Here is a 14,124-nt window from a genome sequence, read left to right as displayed (position 1 = left end):
GCACACCATAGGCTGCTGTGCCCATCATAGTTTTGATGATTCTCACGGGCTCTCATGTGTGCCCGTCACTTAACAAACAGCTGGGTGATAGTCTTCACCAAGTTGCCATCTTCACTGGGGTACAGCACAGCACTCTACCTGTCGCAGTTAAAAACAAAAAAATATATATAGGTATTGTCAGTTCGCAGTCATCCATGCTAATGATGTTAGTGAGGGTATGTCTGCATAACAAAAATATACAAATTCTGCAAAAATTGTGCGATACAAAAATAAAATATGTATTATTTACCTATGCAGAGTGGGGGTGAAAATGTAGCATCTGTGTGCATCGGTGTTTATTGTTTTATAAGTGACGCATTTGCATCACTGCATCGCTGACCCCCAACGAGTAAGGAGCAACCCAGCTCGCAGAGAGCCTGTGGCGATTACAATTAAAACATTAAACACATAAGGTGAAAAAGTAAAAATGAAAGTTTTTGCCACCATGCCTTCACTCGTGGGATGAATTATTAAGTTTGTTTTTTTTTGTTTGGATATAACATATGGAGAGAAAAGGGCTTATTGAAACATTTCCGAGGGGGGGAGAAAAAAATCACAGCCGAAGAAATATCACAATAAAGGATTGTATAAATACAAAAAGGGCCGAGTCGTGTAAGATGGCAAGTTTCTGGACAAATGTAATGTAAAAATGACCAGACTGTTTTGGGTAAACATGCCAACTCTATCATCGATGCTGCTACAAGGTCCTGCTCCAGTAAAAAATAGACCCCAAATTAGTCCCTACTTTCTTATTACGTCTTTGCAGAACATGCTGCTTTATTTAACTTGATCCGTTTTGGTAGATATCACACTTTTAAGATGGTCCTTTTTGATCTGTTTTCTATGTATTTCATCTATCTTTTCCTCATTCTTAAATATATGCCAACATCAGGTCTATAGTGTTACATAAATTAAGGGCATTAAAGCAATCCCCCATCATTTTTTTGCCGAGGCATATTTTTTTCAACACTGGAGCATTAATTTTCGAACCCATTAGCGTATTCCATTTAAAATGTATGGATATTTTTTTTCCCCGTTCATTTTGCAGGGAAAAAAAAATCTACGTTGAGATTTCTTGCAAATGTAACGATGCTTTACATAGAGGTCCACGAGGCCGACTTCACATAATTTGTCTAAAATCCTTGGGAAAAAAATAATAACCACAGGATATTCGCAATCAACTCCAATAATTAGTTATTTTCATTTTGTGCATTTTAAATCCCGTACGAATTTCGCATAATTCACGCGTATTTTAATAACATTATAGCTTACTCTCACTTTTAATTGTCTCGGAATATGAAAACCATAATTAACATAAAATTAGGCCCCTGGTTTAGAACATGACATATTTTTTTTTATTTTTGTTCATGAATATATTTTTTCCCCATTCTACTTTTACGGTGTAAAGGGGCATCTGAGATTGCAAATTCACTACAGCCAAAATACTGCACCACAACAAACAAGGCATGGGCTAAAGTTATCTGTGGCAAAGGCTAATTGAAACTGGTTTTGCTCTGCTGGTTGTCGACCGATCTCTCACACAAACATCGGTCTCACGGTCTTGGATACGTTGCTTAATAATTGTTAGACCGCGAAGCCAAACAAAACAAAAAACATGTCAACAAAGTTGGACTCGTGGTTCAACCATTGTCGTAAACTTGCACGGAATTCACTTTTAAAATAAAACAAGGGTGGAACGTGTACAGGTTTATGTGTCCAAATTCAATAAATGTTTTTGAGATGAGGTCATAGCCCTGGCGAATGCGGACTTTATGTAATAACAGTAGCATTCACTGGAACACAATTAAAGGGTAACGTAGTTTCTAGGAGCACAGCTCAATAGAGTTTTGTGAACTTGAGCTTCTGCTGATATCGCATTAAAATATCTCTTTAAGTCCTCTGTTTATGAATATCTGTGATATGCGTGTGATAAGAGCTTTCTCATTGTTGACACTGAGCAACGTCCTTCCGTACTGCAACGTTACAACAACGTGTACACAATCGCATGAGACTGGCGATGCCCTAAGAGCTTACTTGCGGCTTCACTTAACGTCACTGTGGTTTTATCTGTGCACCTTTTTATCATCACGCACGTGCTTGTGCCATTTTTTGGAACGTAACCAAAGTCGTTTTCAATGCCAGGCCCGGCGTACGTTCATGCATTTTTTAAAAGCCCACCAGCACGGAATGAAGTTGACTTCAAATGCTGTTTTTTTAGGGGGGGGGGGGGCGGGGTTCATAAAACATTGAATAGAAACTTCCAAAATTAGTTTTTTTTTGCTATTGCATTCATAGCTGGATATTATCAAATTTACTTATGATCGCCTCGCTGCCAAAGTGAGTTTCACGAGACAGTTGTGTGCTTGGTTTCTCTCAATATCCTTGCGACTATAAAGCAAACGTGCGTGGACACCGTTTACCGTACGGCACTTTTAATCACGGTACGTTTATTTAGCCGCTATATTTTTCTCAATTATTTATGGGGAAAGTAAAACAAACAAAGGCAGTTAGTATACATTTGTTTCTTGCACGGCTCTCTTTGCGCTAACGACATTACAAATGATATGATGGCCCGTAATTTCAAATAAAATAAAGCCTCATATAGTTTTGCCATCCAATAAATAAATAAACATAGACTGTGTATAAGACATTTTTTTTTATAAACAGAACCCTATATCTACACCCAGAAATATAATATGTCTTCGTATTTGCCGTATTGGCTTTGCAGACCCGATTTATATCCAGAAGCTTCTTTTTCAGCATGCACAACTCTGGAACGGTTTCGACCTTCTGCATCTCACCAGCAGAAATCAGGCTCGTTAAACAAATAATAACAATATATCCATGAGACCCCAAACCAACAGCATGAGTTTATGTATTGCAAAAGATGTAAATATAACCGGCAGAGAAACCCGGTACTCTGCAATGGAAAATAGGAGGCATATGTCATTTTCACACTCTGTACTCGGAGCAATAACAGTAATCTACTTTTTAATGTAGAAATAAAATCCGAAGATAATATAACTTGAGGTTTATATCTTTTTAAAAAAAATCTCTGGTTTAAATAATATTCTCGTGAAAGTTTTCCATTTATAGGCACATACATTGAAAAGTTAGAGCAATTTTAAATTAACCGTGCCCTGTTTTCTGTATGTTCCTCCCACCTCTATCTAGGACTACATCGCTATCTCTGGCTGTCTTCAGTACGTCTTCTGCTATTTCATTTCGAATCAACGTTTACTTCTTACAGATGGTAAAATCCCGTGTAGCCAGTTGCCCAGCTAGTTTCACTGGCAATGGCCCGCAGCAGCCACTAACAACACAGAGTTCCTGTTGAGGTGGGGAGGAGCCCAGCCAACAGCCAACAAGGATATTTGAGGCGTAAAATATTTTAATAGTAGTAGGATACAAGAAAACTAACAACAGATAGCTACTTGTAAAACTGTATTAAGCTTTATTGCAACAGTAATCAACTGGCCGACAGGTGCCAATTAACCAAAGGCTTCTTGAATTGGAAGTATTTTCAACGTGAGGTTTCGGCAAATCTAAGCTGTCAAGTTGATAAATGGTGTACGGGAGTGCATTTCAAATGTGCACTGAGCAAGGGAGTTTTGTCCAGAATTGTGTCCAATCACTCAATATTTACAGCATATTCATGATGTTTTTCCTCATGCATGCCTGTTATTTGTAAAGACTGTACATTTCTCAAAATGCACCCTCCCTCTCTTTAAAGTATATTTATACATGCATTCAACGTGATCAAACATGCTCGCACTGTATAAATACGACCATTTCCTTGACAAATGCGGGAATTTGCAAAGTAAAACAAATGCCTTTTTTTCCCCAACGCATTACACATACGGCGTGACACCTTCACAAGTGTTCCCAGTGCCTCTGGCCTCCTGGTGTTGATTTTTGCCCCCTTGAGGGGAGGGGGGGGGGAGAGATTGAGTGGAGGGTTGCGTGGAGCTGTTCAGGGTGGAGAGTTTCCACCTGTAATAGTTTTCTCAGGATCATCTTCTTTTTTGAGGTAGCTGTCTGTGGAAATCTGTGAATCTTCCCGGGACGTTATAATTCCCGTTTTTCTGTGATTTACACAATGATACCCCACTTGCAATGACGCACGCATGCACAGTCCTCCTCCCTTGTGCTGCTTGTGAGATAGTTATTTTGTTCCTGTAGAACATCCCTGTGTTTTTTTGTTGTTGTACCTCAGAGGTGGCAGCCATTGCAGGGCGGAGGGACAGGAATGCATTCCACGCTTGTCCTCCGGCGCTCGCGTAACAATCTCCCGCGACGTAGGGTTGACGGTTGGACTCGACAGCCAGTGGACGTGACTTAACACACGCGCGCACAACGGGCATCCCTAGAGAACATCAGCGGTGCCGGCGCACGACCCAACGCACGTGGCCTTGTGGCCGAGCGACCGTGAGGAAGGGAGAGTGCTTTGGGGTAGGTGAGACGTGAAGCAAGAGGAGACGCGGAGGGAAAACGCAGCAGGAAATCTGTACCTCGGATGGCGATTGAAGGTGTCGATCGGAATGAAAGTGATTAAATAAAGGGGTATGATAGGTTTTACTATTTCTGGCAATAGGACAGGTGTTAAGATGTTAAACCACCAAACAGAAACCTTTTGCGAGGCATCCTGTCTGCATTAACCGCACGTACTTGTGGTGAACATGCAGACAAAAAACCATGCTCTGAAAATATATGCATTGTTTTTTTAACTGAAAGGTCTCATATTAAAGGGGTGGGATGGTGGCAAGTTGGAGTGGTTTTTTAATTTGAAAAGCATCATACCAATGTGCCTGAAGAATCAAATGTTTAATCAGTGAGTGCTCCCTGCTTTTGGCATGTGGCTCAGAAGCATGATCAAGAACAAAAACAAATTGGAACAAAATGTGCGCAAACAAAGCGTGGACAGACGCATGCTTGGAATTGCACTGAGAAGATAGGAAGGGGAACGCGTGGATTCGAGCATATTACGCAGGTCTAGAGACACAATTCGAACCGTGAAGAAAAGTAAATGTGCCTGTGCAGAACGCGTCACAGCTATCGGGGGGAACGATGGCCCGACGATCGATACAAATACACACAGCGGCGGCAAAGAAAGGAACGCGTCCGGGAGGCCATCGTCCAAGGAGATGGAGCGATGAAGTCAGTTCGTGTGCAGGTGCTGGGCGTCGTGACGGCTCGAAGCCAGCAGTGGATTGCCCATGGCTGATGGTGGGACAGCTGCAGCGCCCCCTCCCACGACCTTTGGCCAAGAGGCTCGTGCTCCCAACGTATCTCCGGCCGAATCGCCCGTAGCAGCCGCTGCCGCCGCCACCCCCCCCCCACCCCGTGATGGGAAGTGTTTTGGCAGCTTTTGCCGTCTCATGTTGACACCAATTTTGTAAAAGTAAACAAACAATAATTACGCAACAATCGGCTAGACCTTGAACTCCAAAGAGCAATTACAGCCCTCAGTGGTGGGTTAATTGTAGCCCAAAAGCTAAGATGATCATTTTATTTAAATAGTTTTTTAGGGATAAGTAAGGCAATTACGTTGGTGGTGTATTTGTCTGATGAAGGGAATGTCGGGCATTGCAGCCGTCCATGCTGTGCAGTGATGTTACCTAAGGATTGTAATGAGGAGTCATTAAAAAATATATTCTTAGAGTTATAAGGTAAATTAAGAGGCAAAACTCCATACTGTGAATGTGCATCTCCCAATAAAATAAACGTGCCGAATGATCAACGATTACCTGCACATACATTTTCAATGAAAAGATGATGTAGGCGACGTCACGCTACAATAACGAATTTAGCCAATTGCTTTTAAAACCATTGAATACAGAATTTTTATACAAAGAGAAAGCTCTCCATGTAGCCTTTTGAAGACTGTTGAGACAAGAAGTGCTCTTCGTGAGCATCTATGAAGGCCGACATGGCACACGAGGGGCTGGGTGGCCAAAACCACGCCTGGCCGACTTTGTCACCCGAGTGTTGATGTTTACACACTGCACCAGGTACTAATTTAAGGCTGAGTCGACCTAGGGGATGCCCAGGACCACATTTAAATGTTCACCGCTGTTATTGGTCATTGCACTTGGGTCGTCAGGTTCGTAGAGCAGTGACCAACTGATGCTCCACCAACAGGCAGCTATGTATAGTTTGACCCCTAATCAGGAATACTGACATTATGTAATACTTAGCACACTGGACTTGCGATGCAGGAGGTCACCAGTTTTATCTCAAAGTGTGGAAACAATGGTGCAATTTTATTTCATCCCCCCCACCTCTGTCCACCCAACAGTATAAATGGGCACAGCACTGTTAGTCGATCAGCAGGCTCACTTGTGGTCCGGTGAAGTGGGAGATCCCGCCTACTCTTCCAGGAACACCTGGCCAGCGTGGAAGAGTAGGCCAAAATACAATCTGGACAGAGGTCACACCACCAGCAGTGTGCGTGCAGTTGCAGGGCTGCACTTTTACCGTTTTAACTTTTTAGTGTCTGGTTTTGTTAACGGTGGCACTTAAGCAGCTCATAGCAGCGCAGTTTGTACCATGCGCATGTTCATGCTGGAGTCCATGGGAACCTCATGGAGGTAATTTGGTGGTTGAAAACGCGTGGCTGATGCAAAAAAAATAATAACGTTAAGAATACAAACAATTATGGGCCAATTTTGGCCTATCTTTAATAAATATTACAGCAGGACTCAAACTAACAGCAAGTCTGAGTTTGTTATCTGTAATAAGGACTTTTGTTTGTTTATCCCGAAGACCTCCCTGGGGCTAAAAAAAACAATTTGTTACATCTGCCTGACTTTCGTTTGTGTGCTGCACATTATTTTTCGATGCAAATTATGAAATAGGAAAGCGTTTAAAAGTGGAATTTTTGTTCCATATTTTAGCTTTGTTGTAAAGCAATGCTTAGTGTAATGTCTTTTTCATTTCGAAGATATATATTGAGTTTGACCTTGGAGCAGCAAGCCTACCCTTTGTAAATTGTGAATATCTGAGGTTGGAGTCGTGACATTTTCATGTGAACCCCGGCATTTTTTTTTTACCCAGAATGATATAAACCTTAGAATTGAATACATAAAAAATAAATGATTAAAGTTACATTTCAACCTTCTCAATAACTTTCACGCTTGCTTTTAAAAAGAGTTGAAAATGTAATTACCGTGACCAATTATCCAATATAGGAAACAAATTATTACAATTAAAGTTTAAATTGCTCGTAAATTTGCAATTCCTGGCATTGCAATTACCTCGAGCCTCGTGCATTTTGCGAACGTTCTGTGTCATCTTTGACGGAATTTTTATCTTTTCGGTGAACATAAACGTGAAGTATATCTCGGCGTACGCCAAAGTGCCACCGCGTAGGAACCCATTGAGCCCGCGTGTTTAAAATCGGTTTAAAAATGTGCGTCGTTTGCCTCTCGCCTCTTTAAAAGTACACCCACTTTTTCTATTTTACAGCAACACTTTACCTAAATGGTGAGATAATAAGTACTTATTGGGCCCTGAAAAGCGACACCGAGCCCAAAGACTTTTTTTTACAGCAGGGTCCTGCATGGGGACGTTTTGTCAACACCCAGGTACCCTGGTATGGTTTAGTTATAGTTCAGTGGCAGTTCAGGTTATTTTGAAGTACCCTGTGAGCTAAGAATTTATTAAGTCCGGGTTTCATAAATAAAAACCAGACTGTTTCCGTGACACACATGACACATCTGAGAAAATAAATGAATAAATGAACAAAGGTAAGAAATTATATAATTTCAAATATAAAGTGTATCTTTTAAAAGTTTTGAGCTAAGTAAGGAATCAAAAAAGGGGCAAGGTTAGGCATAAAAAGTGCCAGTGGGAGAAAACCCACACAGAACAGGAGAGATACCAAACACAAATCAACATAGAAAGGCACCACAGTCAGGAATCCAATTCAGGCGCTTAGTTTATGTGAGTCACATATTTAACCACGGGCGCCTCCCTGCCACCCTAATGGCAAAACTACGCGTCGAGCTATTCCATTCGAAGTCCGTGCCAACCTACGATGACATTTCACGTGTTTGGATACAACAAGCGGAATGCGTCGGGGGGGATGTTACGCTACCACAACGTGGAGCATCAATAAAACCTTCGCTTAAAATTGACGCATCGATTGACAGAGGCATTAAAGCGCGCATTTCCAGGGGCGTAGCCTCTTGCGCACATGTACACAGACGCCCACCGCCCACAGCAGTCCGCTTGCACGTGCCGCTTTGCCGGCTTTATCGAGCAGTGGCGGGGGGCATGCACGGGCTACCGGCTAAGCGTTGCGCGCGAGCCTTTAAAGGCCCCTGATTAATGGGGGGGGGGGGGGGGGCTATTGACATCGCGCAAACTACGACCGCCCCCACGCCACCTCCGCTGCCTCCACGCCCGCCCCCACGTCCACCTACGATTCATATTTTTTTTTTTTTGCCAGGCTTGCTGTGCTCTTGATCACGGCTAATTGATGGTGTGGATGGAGCGTGCGGGGAGGTGGGGGAGAGATGTTCGGTTCTCTGACACCGCTGCCAGGGTGCCGCACGCTGTGCGCCTTGTCCCGGGTCACGAGTTGTTGCGGTAGAATGTTTGGTTTGGTTCGGTGACAATGCTAAAGTTGTTCTCTTTTCGTCATTGTCATCATCTGTCTCGGTTGATCCACTACTGGATCATGGCCTCCTCAAGCCACCGCGGATGCCACCACCTCTCACGATCCGATCCTGCGATGTGTAACGCGTCTCCTCGCGCCTCTACGCGAGCAAATTTCAGTTTCGTTATATTTTATTTACTGTGTGTAGAGCTGAGATGTATCATCATCTTGATCTTGCGTTCAGAGTGCATTCTAGGCACGATCGTGTTTTCGGAGAGAAAAAAATCCGATGTTGATTTTATTAACGATAACTTTGAATCTATTTTCGGATAATTTACACTACATAATAATTTAACGTGTCGTCGTGCTTACAAAAGTTGCATGACCTAATGCCACGTGATTCTTTCTCATGGGAAATGCTTGAAGGAGACATCAGCGATACACTCTGCTGCTCTTCACGCAGTTGTCTGGCTTAATCACCTGAATTTGAAATTGTAGTTGATGCTCTACAGCTACGTCAGCAGCTGTACGAAGAAGATGGGAAAAGAACGAAAAGCAGTGCAATATTTGTGACATCATGCTTTCCGATCAATCTGAAACATAATTTTGGATTAACCGAAATTTCGTATATCTGGGTCTGATTTTGTCAGAATAATCTTATCATCGTGGAAAACATTCCTAATTCCCGGTGATATCACGGGGTCACGGCTTACACCTACGCACGCACGCGCTCGTGACTGTCACCCCCCCCCCCCCCCCACAGACGGCCTGAGCGACTGCGTGGACCCGGACTGCTGCCTGCAGCACGTGTGCCGAGCGGACGGTCTGTGCCAGGGCTCGCCTGACCCCGAGGAGCTGCTACCGCACACCCTGCAGCCGCCGAGCCAGAGGGCCAACCCGCAGGCCTTCCCGACCTTCTTCCAGAGCACGCATTTCCTGGTCGGCAGGGACCGAGCCCACGTGGTGCCGGGAGATAACCCTTTCAACAGACGGTGAGTAACACCACCATCATCATCGTCATCATCATTCGCTTGCCCCTGGCTGGAGCGTAGCAGTCCTCACGAGATGCCGCCAGGTGACAGTGTCCTGAGCGCGCGGCCACACTAAACACAGTCCAAGGCCGTGGTGCTTGACATCGCCCTCCGATTAGCATGGTTGGCTACATACGGTGCGGTAGAAATCTACTTACATACCGTAGCAGCAAGCGTCCACGCCGACCGGCTCGAGTCCCGCGGGAGGCCGTTGATGGTGGTGCGTGCAGGCCCTCTTACGATCGGCCACAGCGTCCGCCAACCGCATCCTCCACATCTGCGCAAAACGTCTCTCAAATATGTATTCGAATCAGTTTTGTGTCCTTCGAATGTGAGCCGAAGTCTGCCGTTCCCCTTCGTGCGAAGTCTTTCCACCAATGTTGAGCGGTGAGTCTACCAGGCTGACTGTTTCGATCCATCCCTATTGCGTTCGACCACCAGACTGTAGCTCAAAAACACTTCTCTCTTTGCTTCCTCCCGCACACTGATCCCCGATCTATCGTCTTCATTCCCCGAGTTCTTGTCACATTGCTCAATTCTGAACAAAGGTACGTGTGTACGTACGTATGTTTGCTTCTTTGCACCTGGTGTAAACATTGTATTTGTGTAAACATCAACAAAGGTACGTGTGTACGTACGTGTGTACGTACGTATGTTTGCTTCATTGCACCTGGTGTAAACATTGTATTTGTGTAAACATCAACACCGGAGAGACAGAGGTGGCTGAGCATGTTGTTGTCCAGACCACGCCTCGTGTACCAGGCAGGCCTTGAGAATAATAGATGTTCGCTAACAGCACTTGCCCCAACAGTCTGTTAAGGATATACGGGGGGGGGGGGGTCTTTGTCTTATATGGTGATATGGGGTCTATAAAGGCTGTGTCTTTGTATACTATATGTACAGGTGTAACTATGTGAATACTAATACACACCTGTGTATAAGCACACCGTAATTATCAAGTAATATACATGTTTACAGATATAAATGTATATAGTAAATCGTGCTATATTATCTACACATTAGATTTATAACATTAGAATTGGGTTTATTTAATTAAATATACGGCTTTTTTTTCTTTAGCGGTCCGCATTATTTGTTCGGAACTGCAATGCAATTACGTGCCCTCAAGGGCAGTTTTAATTGTATTTTTATAAACTTCAATGTGGGCTGTTAATCAGCTGCTTTTCCTTTGTAAGAAAAAATGCCTGCAGCATCGTGTGAATTGTTAATCAATAGTGACAAGTGTTATGCCAGTCTAAACAAAATGTATTTTATTAACGCCTTAGCAACTGGATTTTTCCAATATCGAGCAGCCGATTGTGTAATCGACTCATCTGGTTTGTCAGTACAGTCTGAGTAACGTACGACTGCCCGTATGTGAATCGCGTTTGTGAAGGCGGCTTGTGCACATCTGAGCAACGTAAACACACAATGCTGTTGTGTCTACATGCTTAGCATCACTACGTGAAATGAGAGTAAAGACGAGGCCTCTCTCTCTCTCCAATTTCTCTCCGGTTGTGCCACATGTTGTCACACATGGTTGCCAACCTGCAAAAAAAACTTACACGGTTAAACAACATTTGTACGTACACACATTAAATCGCATTACATATTTACGTAAAAAAAGCACGTATGACATTGTTTTCCACGCTCTTCATCGCTACCTTCATTCTGAATCGAAGCAACGGGTTAAATTCTCTCTCGAGCAACGTAACAATCAATCGGTCAGCTTTCCCCGCGGGTATCGCGAGGCTTCAAGCGTCACCTGACCGCCACGAAATGCGATCTCGCTCCTCGATTATCATTTCACTTTCGGCGATGTTCGCCGGGTCTCCGGGCTTTCTCGCCACACAAGGTCACATGCCACGCACATCTCGGCAACGGCAGCTCCTGACCCTAAACGTGGACCACACGGTGAACGTAAAGTGCCGAGTCAGAATATTTATTTATACCGGAGGGGAATCTGATGAGCTGCGAAGCTGCTTTTGTCACATATGCCCAGAAGGGGCACGGTGTCAAGAACGTTTCAACAACTTAAAATGCAAAAAGCAAAGATTGGAGTGCAACGTATGGGAAAGGTAAACGGATCGCTTTAAAAATATAGATCTGAAACAAAACTTTAGTTGCAGTCAGACCCCCCCCCCCTCCACATTATTAGCAGCACACCAGGCTTGTCGTACCGAGGTCACTGGTTCAATTCTATCTCTCAGTGTGGCCGTTGAAGCAATGGTGCAAGCATCTTAACCCCCCGCCCCCCATTCTCTGTCCACCCAGCAGTGTGAATGGCTACATCACAGTCAGTCGGTGGCAGGTCACACGTGTGGTGGAGTAACAGCGTGAGGGATCTCCCACCTCTCTCCCAACATGGCCAAGTGTTGGGGAGCAATGCCCTCGAGAAGAAGTCCTTGGAGAGCCGCTCCCACCCCCCCCCCCCCCCATAGTGGAGGTGCTTCCGCCAGCAGTGGTGTGAGCTGGCGATTCCAGGGCTGTGCATTTACCTACTTAAGCACATTCTGATATAAGCAACACATGCCGGCATTACACTGGTGAGAGGTTGGCAGGGGTGGGAAGGCTCGGGGCAGCGCTGGATGCAAGCACACTGCTATGGATACAAACACACCTGGCCTTTATGCCAAGGGTTGACCTTATAGCGGGCCTCTACTCTTGCCTCTCATTTTCCAGAAGGACTTTCTGGGGCAATTTGGCAGCGCCCATGAAAGTAGTGGCTGCTTGGGGGCCCCCTTTAACCGTGAAAGGCTGCTGGGTGATGCAGGCTGTTGTCTCTGACTGTCATGCAAGACGAGAGACGCTAATGCCCAGTTGGTTAGCACGTGAGCACTCAGCATGACAATTTGGGTCTCGGCTGCCAGGAGGAAGGGATGATGGAGGTATTGTGGTCATAGCCCTGGTAACTTTGGACTGTCAGGTTCACTTAGAGTCAGTGCTTTCACTAGGATGCTCTATTTTGAAAGCCAATCTCATGTTCTAGCGTCGTGCGGCTGTCAGGGACCGCCTGCATATGCCGGCCTGCACAGGGGACATTAAAACGGTGACCTTTATACCATAGACAGTAGAGACCTGTTGTTGACATGCCTCTCAAGGGAACGGCATTGAACGCAAGTGTCATGGATAAATTATTATTATGCCTTTTGCATAACAACACACAGTGTGGTACGATGTACTCAACAAATCTGCTGCAATCTGGGAGAGGGTGGATCTGAAATTGTGACCTTCGTGGAATAGTGACCTATTTATATTCACCAGGCCATCAGTTTCCCACAAGCATAATTAACACACACCAAACAAGCTCAACATGTCTATCATTAACACAGCCTTTGTGCTATGAAGTAGGGCCATAGCATAACATGTCGCTGATTAGTTATATTTGTTCTTTAAGGCAGAGTTCTTGACGAATTTGTAGAGTTTCCCCGCAGTTCTCATGTGGTCTGGTTGCTTTAAAACAAAAGAAAACATTTGCACGGACACATACCAGATTTAAAACGGTGCACGGCCAGTGTGTGGCCACCTCCTCTTTCACAAAACGGAGAATGAAAGATGCGCACCCACCACGCCCCCCTCCCCTCGTCGCGAACGCGGTCGAAGTGCGATCCGATCGTCACGCAACAGACCACTGCTCATTATCCGGAGGCCACGGATACTGCACATCAAGTGACGCCCGATGCCGACGAATGGATTGCGAGGCTATAAATGGCGCGCAAGTTGCTTTTAAAATACCACGCAAAAGGAGATGATTGGAGAAGGCTGAACCGGGGTTTGTTGTTTTCTGAGAATCCTGCTTAAAACCCTTCGCCGTTAGGAGCCGTGCGACCACGGGTCCTCTCACCAAATCGCCGTTGGAATCGCACATTCTGCGATTTTTATAAAGTCACGGCAACGGGAAGGCGACGAGCGTAAAAACAGGAGCGCGGCTCGCTTAGCATGAAGCAAATTCAAGTGAAACTGCGGCAGGCAGGGACACTCGAGTGAGCGTTACCGGCACTCAGATTAATTCGGTCGCAGCTACGCCACCTCGAGTGCTAATGCCTGGCAATGCGAGTTGAATACGAGTCGAAACGCTAAAGTAACGGAAAATGCAATTACCTTAATTTTTTTTTGCCGTGCTGCATTCTTCCTAAACGAATCTGCAAATATGGTTAGCCGCGGTGGGGAGGAAGGGGGGAAATGCGTGTACATGTAATCATCGGAACATCGATGGCTTCACCTTCGTGAATGCGGGTTAACTGTTGGCGCTTAGTTTGCGCGCGATGATGAATGTTGAACCGCTGCATTATGTTCGTTAGGAGAATGTATTGAAAGTGTTCGTATCTGCTGACTCATCCGGTGGGAGTGATGTGATGAGTGCTGACTTTTACATTATCTCCTGAGGAAAGGTCAAAGAGGACTTTTCTCCAAAGCGTCATTTGTTTTATATTGAATGAGGCCACTGTGAAT

At 44.8% G+C, this 14,124-nt stretch overlaps 1 protein-coding gene across 18 annotated transcripts in view; it reads left to right on the top strand.

Moving 5' to 3' along the window:
* LOC116952152 (teneurin-4-like) overlaps positions 1 to 14,124 on the top strand; it is a 430,454-nt gene that overhangs the window by 363,905 nt on the left and 52,425 nt on the right. For all 18 annotated transcript variants that reach the window (XM_032971246.2, XM_032971251.2, XM_032971247.2 and 15 more), the window contains one exon: positions 9,405 to 9,633. In XM_032971246.2, the coding sequence (XP_032827137.2) occupies positions 9,405 to 9,633 (229 nt within the window). The remainder of the gene's footprint in view (positions 1 to 9,404; positions 9,634 to 14,124) is intronic.

Source organism: Petromyzon marinus, chromosome 45 (genome assembly GCF_048934315.1).
Source record: "Petromyzon marinus isolate PM22_M1 ecotype Great Lakes invasive population chromosome 45, UKy_Petmar_22M1.pri1.0, whole genome shotgun sequence".
Classification (NCBI taxonomy): domain Eukaryota; kingdom Metazoa; phylum Chordata; class Hyperoartia; order Petromyzontiformes; family Petromyzontidae; genus Petromyzon; species Petromyzon marinus.
Note: the sequence above shows the minus strand (reverse complement) of the source record. Positions and strands in the feature narration are given on the sequence as shown.